At 37.6% G+C, this 12968-nt stretch overlaps 1 protein-coding gene across 2 annotated transcripts in view; it reads left to right on the top strand.

Moving 5' to 3' along the window:
* Positions 1-5243: 5243 nt before the first annotated feature.
* The window catches only part of LOC121414234 (NADPH oxidase 4-like), a 41445-nt gene continuing 33720 nt past the window's right edge, over positions 5244-12968 (top strand). For both annotated transcript variants that reach the window (XM_041607346.1, XM_041607345.1), the window contains exon 1: positions 5244-5789. In XM_041607346.1, coding sequence (XP_041463280.1) covers positions 5646-5789 — 144 coding nt within the window. In that variant the 5' untranslated portion in view covers positions 5244-5645. The remainder of the gene's footprint in view (positions 5790-12968) is intronic.

Raw genomic sequence — 12968 nt, 5'->3', positions numbered from 1 at the left:
TCAATTCGCCCCCTCCCCCACTCGGTTGAACATCAATTCGGCGCTCCTTAACTCGAACATCAATTCGGTGCCCCTAGGTCAAACATCAATTCGGCGCCCCCTCCCCTATGTCGAACATCAATTTGGTGCCCCTAAGTAAAACATCGATTCGGCGCCTCCCCCTTCCCTTTTTTGGGGGTTTACTTTCTCTCTTTCGTTATCCATTTTTCTTTTCTTCTTTCCCTACTTTTCTTTTCCTCTCTTTTCTTCCCCTTATTAGCCTACCGGGAGCCCCGAAAGCCCCCCCCCCCCACACACACAGAATACAGGCATAGTGACAAGGAAAAAAAAATAAACGAAACAAATTAATGCAAAATAAATTTTCATTCCAAAATGAAGATGATTTCGCGTAGGAAAACAAAAATTACAAAAGGAGGAAAAGGTTTGTTTCGCTCAGTTACAAAACGAAGGTGTATTGATCAAACTTCTACATTTTAGGACACCAACTCAATTTCAAGGGGGTGCTACCGCTACCTAGCTTATGATGTACAAAAACATAACCCATCAACTCGGCTTCCCAGTAGTCTGCTGTGCAAACCCTTCACTCGAGTAAAGGGTCTGAATTGCAGCCTTCTCATGTCTTGTGTACTAAAGGCCCTCTCGCTGAATTGAAACAGCAAATTTTGTATGTCCTAGTCTTTGCCCGGAGACACACTTGTTGATCAATTTTTGATCAGGGTCTGTGCCTGCAGACTAGCTTCTCGGGGCCATGCTGCGTTATGTAGCGTTCTGCCTGTCATCCATATAGGCCCTATATGTCTATTACACAGTAAAAAAATAGCACGTTGTTTAAGCCTGTCACTCTAACAACAAGTTGTCTTAACTTATGCGCAACTGTTTAAACTTTTAAACAAGTTTGTTTAAACTTTTTAACAAATTGTTTAAAAAGTTTAAACAGTTGTTTAAAAATTTTGGAGAGGTGTTTAAAAAGATTAAAAACGTTTAACCATCTTGTTTTAAAAAGTTTAAACAGTTGTTTAAAAATTCCGAACAGTTGTTTAAAAGTTTAAACACTGGTTGTAAGAGTACGTGACGGGCTCAAACAACGTGCTTAAAATTTTAAACAGCGTTTTTACAGTGTAATTTGGATTTAGTTCAGATTTAACTCACAGCAGTAGCTTAAGACCCACCATAAACAAATAAACATGCATGCGCTCACAGGGTAGATGATCAAAATTACTTCATTACTTTTTTATTCGAACGCCTTTAAGCGAGGCCGTACGTGTCACCTTGTCCCCAGCTCAGTCGACCGATCAAGGGCAACAACGAACAGCTGATTTTCATTCACAAGCCCGGCTCCGCCACAATGAGATCGTCTGAGCAGTAAATTTGATTGACTGGATTTGCTCCCTCGCACTGCACTGTTTACATCGCGGTAATATAAGGTCACAAAATTTGTATTCATCATAATTATACAGGTCGCACAGACGGAGCGCAGCAATTAGGAGCGGGGGTGAGCAAGGAGCCAACCCTGGCAAGCTTCGGTCCTCTACGTTTTTAGTTATTGGATGGTATCTTTTTGAGAGAATCCCAGGATTTTCCTGTTATGATGTTGTTGGACAGGGCGCGAAAGGTTTTCTCACATGGACATGCGTAGATGGAAACTACGTCAGATGCTCGGTTTGCGAGGAATCCGGGAGGAATCACACCAGAACTGACACACACACATCTCGGTCCCCCACCCGGCCTGCCCGGGGCCTCTGACTTCTGGTTTCCGTTTATCTGCTTGGATGTATAGTGGGAGAGATTGAGAACACGACTCAAAACAAAATCTGGAGAGCAGATGGGTGGACTTGACAACTGAAAGGTGAGAATCAAGTTTTGATTGAAGTATGTTGTGACCTGCCAATTAAGATCGAGAGGATGAGGGGGGGGGGGGCACTAGGAGGGATGGGACAGGAAAGTGAGTAAGAGATGATAACTGTACACATAATTCTTTTTTTTTGACAAGCTTAGTATAAAAGGTCTCCACTACAAAAATAGAAAAATGTTACAAAGTGAAATGCATACGTCTCTATTCTTCCACTTTTTTTCCAGGCAGTTATTAGTATTACCTTTTGATTTATTTTTATTGTTTTAAGATATTTTTCCATTATTGTTATTTTTCGGGGGGGGGGGGTGGAGAAGAATGATAGTAAATGATAGGCTACTGCCCATCCTATATAGTGTGGTGGGGAGGGGGCAGTCATCTGGAAAGCCGTCGTCTAAAACAATTGTCAGACAAAAGAGTACTAGGTCTACCTGTTATTTGACTGTAAACATGTTAGATCCGTTCCTCTATTGATGTATCAACGTTTTGTGTTGATATCTCAACCGATTGTGTGAAACAGAAAGATAGCTGGGAGTTGCCAGACGGCACTAATTGTTATTAAACTTTAAATTTGAAACGTAAAATCAGACTCCAAACTCCCTGGTAAAACTGAATTAAAGCTGTATAGTGCCTTGCCTCAACGAGACTTTATCTTCACACGACACGATAAATTTATGCTTCATCTAAATCAACATAAAAGGACACTCCTATTCCTTGATAATGTATTTGCCAGTAACTCGTAGAAAGAGCTGAAGTCATGAGACTGTTCCATTGTTACAAACAATATACAAGACTCGTTCGAAAACGATGAATTCTCGGCACTTTTTATGTCATCCTGGGTTTAACCATGTAGTAGGGTCCATGGTTTAACCATAGGTTTAACACGCCCTATCTCCTGACCCCATAGAGGGCATAACTATATAATGATCACCCAAATTAATCCTAGGATTCGACATTACCGAAAATACAGAAATGATAGCAGCAGTACCCAGAAGACACTGTTTCGTCTCCCGCTATTCAGTCTTCTTGTCTGGTTGAAAGGGCCTTTTTGTATCATTATCGGAAGTAATAAATCGACCTTCCACATTTCTTTATTGTATGACCGTAACCGTGAAAATTATCTGCTTTTCAAACCATGAACTTATCATCGAACAAAGGTTCCTTGTGACTTTCCCACCATTTAATGGGTAGCGATTTTAGAGGTGGTTTGGGGCATATCAAAGGCGAATAGGGATTAACTTTGACACCTTAATTCGCGACCTCCAGACGGTTAAGTTCAAGAGCGGAATCCCGTCAGGGTCCAGCGCTTCCAAATCCATCAATTCCGGCTTAAATATGAAGCGGCTCTTTTAGCGTATTCAACAAGACTTTGCTAACCATGTAGAATTTGCTATAATCTCCTATAAGCTAAACAAATAATCCAGTTCATTTATGTAGGCCTAACTATCAAGCGATTAGGCTACTCGACTGATAAAGAGATACATTGGGTGATTTCAAGTTCAGTGTTGACCTTTTGGTGTTGGTGTTGGGTCAATTTTTACACGATTATAACACCAAACAAAAATGAGGATGGTCCCGAAAAGTCACTCACTAGTTGTTTAGATGTCAATAATGTGATCTAGATCAGTTTTACAAACTCTGAATAAGTTTTGGAGCTAGGGGAAGCAATCGAAATTTCAACACTAACACCAACACCAAGGTCAACACCGAACTTGAAATCACCCATGGAGTATGTAGGCCTATATTTCGACAGTGTATCTGCTTCCCAGCTCAGAAACGGAAAGTAATATATTTTGGGAGAAGGATGGCGTGTGGGTGCTTTTGAGGAATATGCCACAGTCTCCGCCTATAGTCTGCAGGCACAAACCCTGATCGAAACTTTTAACAGCAAGTGTGTCTCTACGCAAAGACTAGCACAATCATACAAAACCTGCTGAGCGAGAGGGCCTTCAGTACACAAGGCTGCAATTCAGACCCTTTACTCGGGTGAAGGGTTTGCACAGCAGACTAGTCTCCCCCTGTCATTGGATAGGGCTTATATTACTGGGCTGTCAGTTGGAGGGGGGGGGGGGTCACTTTTCGTCTCTCATAATTTACCAAGGACAGTCCGTCACAGAGAGAAATCTATCCTATATTTACCCTAAAAGATACTTTTAAAAAAGGACGTTAAATCATAGAAGCATTTGCAGGACCGAACGAAATTGGATAAGCACAATCATTAGTAATTAATCAATTCATTAATTATCAATAATTATCAAGATTCACAATTACCCATTTTCTGTATCACTTTGTGGGGTTTTGAAATTGACAAGAATTCAATTTCATTGTGATGTGGCAACTCATTTATTTTCTCAAAATAATATATAGGCCTAAACGTGATTAATCATCGTTTAAAGTTTTATCATTATTTATACGCAGATTTTGATTTGTCTTAATGTGTGAACATTATAATAATATGCTAATTTTCTGACAAATCGATGATTCACTATGGAGGCCTATATAGTCTCCATTGTACTTGACACAAAAAACTCATTACAGATTTTGCATCTAACGGTCTATTTTCTTTTCCTTTTTTTTACAGATTAATAGCCATGACTTTACTTCGATTTGGAACTTTCTCCATTCTGTTTTCCTCTGAACTAATATAATACCCTTTCACACAAGTCATTGTATTATCATGGACTGTGTAGCAGGTCCATGGTATTAAAAAGTTTTGGCTCCGCGTTTATTCATGATAAAAACATCCCTTTCTGTCACCCAAGGGCCTGTTTTCTGATAGCAGGTTTAACTTAAACTCAGGTTTAAAGTTCTGGTTTAAGTATGGAAGGCCAAAAGTTTAATTTTTCATTAAGTTGTATGTTTCTTACGTTTACTGTGCTCTTATTCATCGATGGTGAAGACAGTTATCTATTTATACTTCCTAGACAATTATGAATGATTCGAGAGCCAAATGAGCTGAAGTATGGTATGTCTATATACTGTTAGTGATTTATGTAACAATTGGCTATCCATACTTAAACCACAACTTTAAACCTGAGTTTAAGCTAAACCTGCGATCAGAATACGGGCCAAGAAATTTATGACTGTAGCGCGATATATCAGATTTATTTGTCAGAATATTATCTTATTTTACAGAGCTTGTGGTCCCCACGATGCCTGGACTTCCACTCCAAACCGCAGACGATGGCTGGGCTTGCAGACTGACATTTCAATAATCCTGAAAACTTTAGTGATTCTGCCTACTTCTTCGGAAACGGCTTCTGACTGAAAACTGGCTTCGGCGAGGTGACACCCTAGTCTGCAGGCACATACCCTCATTGGGACTTTGATCAACAAGTGTGCCTCCACGCAAAGACTAGCACATACAAAACTTGCTGTTCCAATACAGGGCCTTCGGTACACAAGGCATGAGTAGGCTGCATATTCAGACCCTTATTTCGAATGAAGGGTTTGCCCAGCAGACTAGTGACATCCTACCCATCTAGAGTACAACGGAAGCTACTGAAACGGATCAAGCTCAGTGTTGTTCTTTGATCAGTAATTACAAGACCTAAGTCCATGGTAAACCCGCTGATTGGTTGGACCATGGTAGGTCCATGGTTGGACAGTTGTTACCAAGGATTGAGAGGAACTTGTATCTTCAGAAGTGCAAAGAGATGCTGTTAGACAGATTATGCAGCCCTACAGTAAAATGAACACATCACAACATTTTTTACACGCTACCCTCTGGTGAGATCTTGCGATAAAAGAAAAATAGGGGCAAGTATTTAGAACATTGGGGGCTTCCTGCAAAACGATGATGGGGGGTTGTGGAGCTGAGGACTCGATCACCACATCGACGACGGGATATTATATGCCGGGGATTAAAGGGACCAAGGCACGAAGCAGATTCTCACTAACGGGCTGGTTTCGAAACAGCGGGTTCAAATACGCCTTCTCGGTGAGTCAATCTCTCTGTCTTCATTTTGTCATTACGTTGATAAAATCTGAGGAAATGAAACGAAAAGTTGTTAAAGGACAAGTCCACCCCAACAAAAACTTGATTTGAATAAAAAGAGAAAAATTCAACAAGCATAACACTGAAAATTTCATCAAAATCGGATGTAAAATAAGAAAGTTATGGAATTTTAAAGTTTCGCTTATTTTCAACAAAATAGTTATATGAACGAGCCAGTTACATCCAAATGAGAGAGTTGATGACATCACTCACTATTTCTTTTGTATTTTATAATATGAAATATTGTTATTTTCTCGTCATTGTCATGTGAAATGACGTTTCATTCCTCCCTGAACACGTGGAATTCCATTATTTTAACATTTTGTGCTTCAGGCAAGGAGGTCCTAATCGTCAAATTCGTAAAAATTGAAATTTTGTATAATTCAAACAATAAAAAACAAAAGAAATAGTGAGTGAGTGACATCATCGACTCTCTCATTTGGATGTAACTGGCTCGTTCATATAACTATTTTGTTGAAAATAAGCGAAAGTTTGAAATGTCATAACTTTCTTATTTTACATCCGATTTTGATGAAATTTTCAGCATTGTGCTTGTCTGATTTTTCTCTATTGATTCAAATCAACATTTTTCTGCGGTGGACTTGACCTTTAAAAACGTGAGCTGTTAACAGTTAGGCTGACCATTCCCTTTGAAATTCTATTTTACCTTGATATGCAAAAGGAGAGTAATATTTAGGTCTCTGATGCTGCATAGGCCTTCATTCTCCAATGTCTCTCGTTTCATTCTCTCATCATGCTCATAGATCCGCTGTAAATAAATGTCAAGGAGGCCGAGATTTTCTTTAAAGTTTAAACCATGATTTTGATCAACCAGAGTCTTATAATCTGTAATAGTATTTGTAGAATGATTAAAAAAAATCAAATGTTTATAATGACAAGAGAAATGACCACTGCCTGTCTCAGTTGTGTCATGGGTCTGGAGATCCTACTCTATCTATCTATCTATATCTGTCTGTCTCTCTGTCTCTCTCTCTCTCTCTCTCTATATATGTACCTATACCTACATCATGAACCTATCTATCTCTATAGTATCTTTCTTTCTTTCTATCTATCTATCTATCTATCTGTCTGTCTGTCTGTCTCTCCCTCTCTCTCTCTCTCTATCTATCTACCTATACCTACATCATGAACCTATCTATCTCTAGTATCTTTCTCTCTATCTAATATCTATCTATATATCTATCTGCCTGTCTGTCTGTCTATCTATCTATAATACCTACATCATGTATAGGCCTACCTATCTATCTCTAGTATCTTTCTTTCTATCTATCTTTATATCTATCTATCCATCCATCCATCCATCGTTCCATCCATCCATCTATCTATCCATCCATCCACCCACCCATCCACCCATCCATCCATCCACCTATCTATCTATCTATCTATCTATCTATCTGTCTGTCTATCAAGTAGTAATTCATCACTTTATTAATATTCAAATCGTTCAAACAAAGGAATAAAATATATCTATGTATCTATATATCTCTATAATCCATTTCTAAATCCATCTCTCTCCCTCCTCTCTCACCGGGGTCCTATAGGCCTGCTCTAATCTCGGGGTAACAGTGGGGTTCAAGTAAGAAGATATAAAGAAAGAGAGTGAATGAAATATAGGGAGGACATGGGAAGAAAGAATGTGAAAATGAGAGCTCTGGGCCTTGTACCTATGTAATACCATGGACCTACCAGCAAATACCCCCATGACGCAATTAAAACAAAAAAATTGATGTCACCTTTTAGCTCGACTTGCCCCCCTTCCTATCAAAATCCTGACGCCGCCCCCGCTCTTATCCGTTCTCTCAGTTGCCTTATTTCCGTTGTCAGATAATAAGTAAAAGTCTTGCGTCTTCCTATAAATAAATTCACGTTGTTTATCCTCGTCAGAAAAGGGTCAATAAACTGAGAAAGAGAAACTCCAAACCGCGATTTATTTACTAATCGATTGCCTGTTGTGATAGTTTAATGTTCATGTAACTGTTCTCTCCCAAAAGCCTTTGTCCCCAAATCTCTTAATCGCTGTCTGAGTTTTGATAATCGGATTCGCCGATGAAATCTTTAAATTGGAGTTTGGAGATAAAAAAACTGAATTAGTGATCATTTAAGCCCAAATCTTAGAAATTTAAAGACAATAGGCCTATAAGCCTAATCCAAGTAACAATCAAACACGTTTTTATTTGCATTTTGATGTTTAGGTTTTGAACTTGAAATAGTTGATTGATTTTGATTAATTGGTTATCTTATTTTATTGATTTGTCGTTGAGTATTACAGTCCTCCGGACATGACGTCACTGGAGTTCATTCTCGTGAACCAAATCCAAAATAACAATAATCATGATAATAATCAAATGAAACAAATGAAGAAAATTATTATAGATTAATATGATAACATGGTCACGAGATTTTGATGATAATTCATCTAAAGACAGCAGAATATATAGTTTTTTATATGCTAAACAACTGCAAGAATATTTATTAGGAGGCTGCATTCTACAAGCTCCGCTTTTTAGCAGCCTCCTCCATTTCCAACCTGATTTGTAATAATCTTGAATATAATTTTCTGTACAGGAATATTTGAAATATGTTTTGTTATTTATATATGTCAACATGTACAGAAGAAACTGTAATTGTTGAAAATGGAAATAAAAGAATGAAATGAAATGAAAATTATATACATGTACATGTATATATTATGTCGCTTGCGATTTTATATCTCGCATCCTAAAATGACCCTACACTCTAAAAAAGGATTGGTCAAGATGACAAATCTGTCGGTTAATATGTGTAGGACCGATAAAATTGGTCAAAAGCAACCAAATTATTGGTTCAAATCGACCAAAATTTTGGTTGATATTGACCAATTTTATCGGTCGAACACATATTAACCAACAGATTGGTCATTTTGACCAATCCTTTTTAAGAGAAACAATTTTAGTTTACCCGCGCATGTGGAGCGTTGTGGCCCAGTGGATTAGTCTTCGGACTTTGAAACAGAGGGTCGTGGGTTCGAATCCCAGCCATGGCGTAATTTCCTTCAGCAAGAAACTGATCCACGATGTGCTGCACTCGACCCAGGTGAGGTAAATGGGTACCGGTAGGAAGTAATTCCTTAAGAAGCTGTGTGCGCTATGAACGCCTAGCTTAGCCGGGTAATATAGGAGCGCCTTGAGCACCTAACAAGGTGGAAATGTGCGCAATATAAATATCCTATATTATTATTATTTTTAAAATCACGCTAATGATAATTTGTTGAAAGTTATGATGCACGTCATTATGTGTGAATCGAATGACTGGGATGTCACAGAATAAACAAACACACACAAAAAAAAACTCAAGTAAGTTTATCCTTTGTTTCACCACACTTTAGGCCTATAATTAGCTCACATTTTTCTTGATCGGATGTTGGATAATCATGGAATAAAGTATTTTAACAAATGCACTTTTCTGGATTTTTTAATATAATCAATGCGGGATTCGTAATACGTTGCTTGCTATTTTTGTCCTCATGTTGAAGTCTGAAAACACTAACCCATGGAAACTAATCATGGGATTTACCAAAGAATAAAAATGATCTGACAGTGAAAATATATTCTAAAGATGGAACTCTTTGTCTGTCTTGATATTTTTGAAGTACATGACTGTTGCACCGATTAATAGGAAAACCTGTCGATACCAATGAATGTAACAAAGTTGAGCCAAAGCAAGTGTTGAAATTTGTTAGTCCGAAAATGAAGAATGTCAATTTCTTTTGAGTCCAGTGTAAAAATCTGTGATTATGAAGTGAAAAAATATCCTTCTTTGTTTATTGTTGTCTGCTTCAGACCAACTCAGCCATCCGGGTTGTTTTGTCCGAGTGATTAACTTCTAGTTTCCAGCAATGGAATTATTGGAGAATTATTCTGCTTCTTTCTTTGTTTTATATTAACTATTTGGTTTATTTCTTTCATTTCATATCAATCTATATCACGTTAAACCAGTAATTAAACGGGAATTTTACAATGACGAAAAGTTCGTTGTAAAATACCACAGCAAAATATTTGTGAAGGTTCGAGGAAAATATATTCAGAAAGTCATTAGAATTTTCAGTTTTGATTTGTGACGTCATGTTCGAGCTGTTGCCTTATATTTTATATGATATAAATGTGAATAACATAAATACATAGATTTTAATGCCTTAATGTTTCCTGCATCCCGTAACAGTATAGCATAAAGGTTGGCGATTGATCGTACGCTTGATTTTGTAATCAATCTGTGTTACGAGCTCCATGTGACTAAATTTGTTTTCTTCAGGAGCGGGTGTGAAATGATTGAGTGATGATATAATGAATATGCAAAAAAAACCTATTTCTTTTTAAAATTTCATTTCATGGAAACTCTAAATTTATTTGCATGCTGCTCGCGTATGACGTCACAAATAAAAGAATAACAGTTAATAGCTTTTCTTAATCTTTCAACCTTCACCAATTTAAATTTTTCATGAGGGTGAAATCCCCCTTTTAGTTCCCATGGTCACCGCACGCATGGGACAATAATCTGTTGAGTTATCTTTAAGTCTTTTATTGGAACTGTCACTTTTTGAATAATGATTTTTTTAGATAATTTTTACTGTTATTGTCGATCATTTTCATGCACAATCGCCTGGATGAACAACTCGTTTGTGGTGAAGAAAACCACAAAATTAATCACGGCGCAGGGGCGGATCCAGGATTTTCCGAAATGAGGACACATTTTTTTTTCAGAGCACAAATTTGACAAGTAAAAAACAGAACAATTTTTTAAACTAAAAATTAGTGATATTTTGTCCCAGAAAAAAATGACTTTCATAAGAGGAGGGGGAGGGGGCACACTTCTGTTTTAATGGCATTTTTTTCATTACAGATTTTCATTTTGCTTCTCAAGGGGGGGGGGGGATGGCCTGGGCCGGCTGTGCACCACTCCCCCCACCGAATCCGCCAGTGTTATGACGGTTTTCGTCATGTTCGTTGGTTGGTGTTTGTCATGTTTGTAGAACATCATGTGCTCGATCTAGATCGTTTCAATATCACCCAATATCACTTATTTTCTTCTCCGGGTGAACTAAAAATCACTTTTTAAATCTAAATTACATTCTCTTTTTAAGTGCATGCATAAGCGAGTTTCATCTCTTTTTTTTTTGTTTGGGAGGGGGGCATTTATAGTTTCATGACATTTGTATTACATGTATTATAATCAAACATAATGGTAAATTGCAGCTCCGTACTACACACAGCAAAAACTGTGGTGTTAACCGGTGTAGGCCTAAATAAAGGACCACACCAGTTATTTTACACCGGTGTTAAATTTGTGGTGTTAGTTTTACACCTCTATGTGTTATTACAACACATTTTGTTGTTATATTTACACTCTTTGGTGTTATGTTTAATCTCTAGGGTGTAATTTTAACACCTCAGGGTGTGGTCCTCTATGAACACAAATTGGTGTCAGTTTTAACACCGCGGTTTTTACAGTGCATTTATAGAGGTAAACTGCCTGTAGCCAAATTCCATATCTTATTTCACGGGTTTTTAATAAAAAATGTATTCTAACTGCTGACAGAGCTACCCTGGTAAAGAAGGACGAAATGAATAGATAAATGAATAATCATTTTTTGCCGATTTTTATGCTGTATTATATCACACTTATTCCAACCCCCTAAAAAGTTACAAAGTTGAAATTGCATACTGACTAGGGTAGGAATTCTGCTGATCACTGCAAGTATATGTTTAATTCCTATTAACTATTGATCATGTGTATTTAGAGAGCTCTCCTGTAATCTGACACAATAGAGTGTTATTATTTTTTATCCAGATCAATTGAGACAGCAGGCTTGGGTGGAAATCTGGTTTCTCGATTAACAATATTTGGTCAGACATTTCAAATGCGTTTGAAACTTTGAAGCTAGATCAAGTTTAGAGTTGCAGCCTTTATTATCTGACGAGAATTGTTAGACGGAGCTCGTACTATAAATGGACCTGTCATGTTTTTTTTCGTCTTATACGTTTAGTATGAAAAAAAAGAACGGTTATAAGGAAAATGATGTAAAGTTTACAAAAACACAGGACAGTTTGGACAACTTGTAAAATAGAGCCCGGTCTCCTATATTTATTGTCATGAATTTATACAGGAAAATAAAATAAGGGAAATAAGAATACACGTACTTACGAAATAATGTACACATTTCTAGAACATGTTTAATTTCTAACTTTTAAAATCTACACTGATATTTATTTTATTTCTTTTTATGGACTATGTGCTTGCGGCAGTACTTTCATGCTGGCTCATTCATCGTTGTTTTTGCTTAGAAAAATGCACTTTAAAATTTTGGTGGTCTTAGGGGGTGTTGCAATAAAATATTCGCAATCATTTGCAAATATTCTGTTGCAATTTTACTATCAATAAATCAATTTTAAGTGTAGAAAATCACATTACGTTGCTCGTTTATGAACGTAGGTCCGTGGTTTCAAGAAGGAGATTAGCAATTCAATCAATCGCAAATTAGCAATTAATTTTAAAACGTATGATTGATTTATTGACTGAAAATGTACTTGCAATTTCTTGCAACGCCCCATTTACAGTCATGTTAGTGCTCATTTATCGTCGGTGAATGTCATTATGCCCATCAATATTGTTGAAGCCACATTTTGATGGTACTTAAACTGTCTGTACCTCATCCCGTGGTTTCTTTCAAATTCTAAAAGTATTCAATTATGTGGTTTTGACATATTCCAGTATTTTGTTTTGGGGGAAAATGTGGAAGTCGGGGGGGGGGGGGGCGGGGGCGCTACTACACGATATTTTAAATGGACATGGCCAGGCGCGCCGGAACACTTTCAGTTTTGGGGGGGCAAAATCCTGAAGGGGGCACAATATTTTTGACAGCGTGAGATACCGAAGCGATCGAGCGGGAGAGGCTATGGGCCCCCCCCCACGGTAAGGATTTTGTGTAAAAATGGAGTATAAAAGTTGCGTTTCTAAGTGCATTAAAAAATAAATGTCTTGAGAATTAAACAGTCTTGGATTTCTTTTTGCTCCTTCTGTTTCCTCCCTTCTGATCCAGCCTGGTGTTTCTTCATGACCAGGGTCGCA

The sequence above is a fragment of the Lytechinus variegatus genome, chromosome 4, assembly GCF_018143015.1.
Source record: "Lytechinus variegatus isolate NC3 chromosome 4, Lvar_3.0, whole genome shotgun sequence".
NCBI lineage: Eukaryota > Metazoa > Echinodermata > Echinoidea > Temnopleuroida > Toxopneustidae > Lytechinus > Lytechinus variegatus.
Note: the sequence above shows the minus strand (reverse complement) of the source record. Positions and strands in the feature narration are given on the sequence as shown.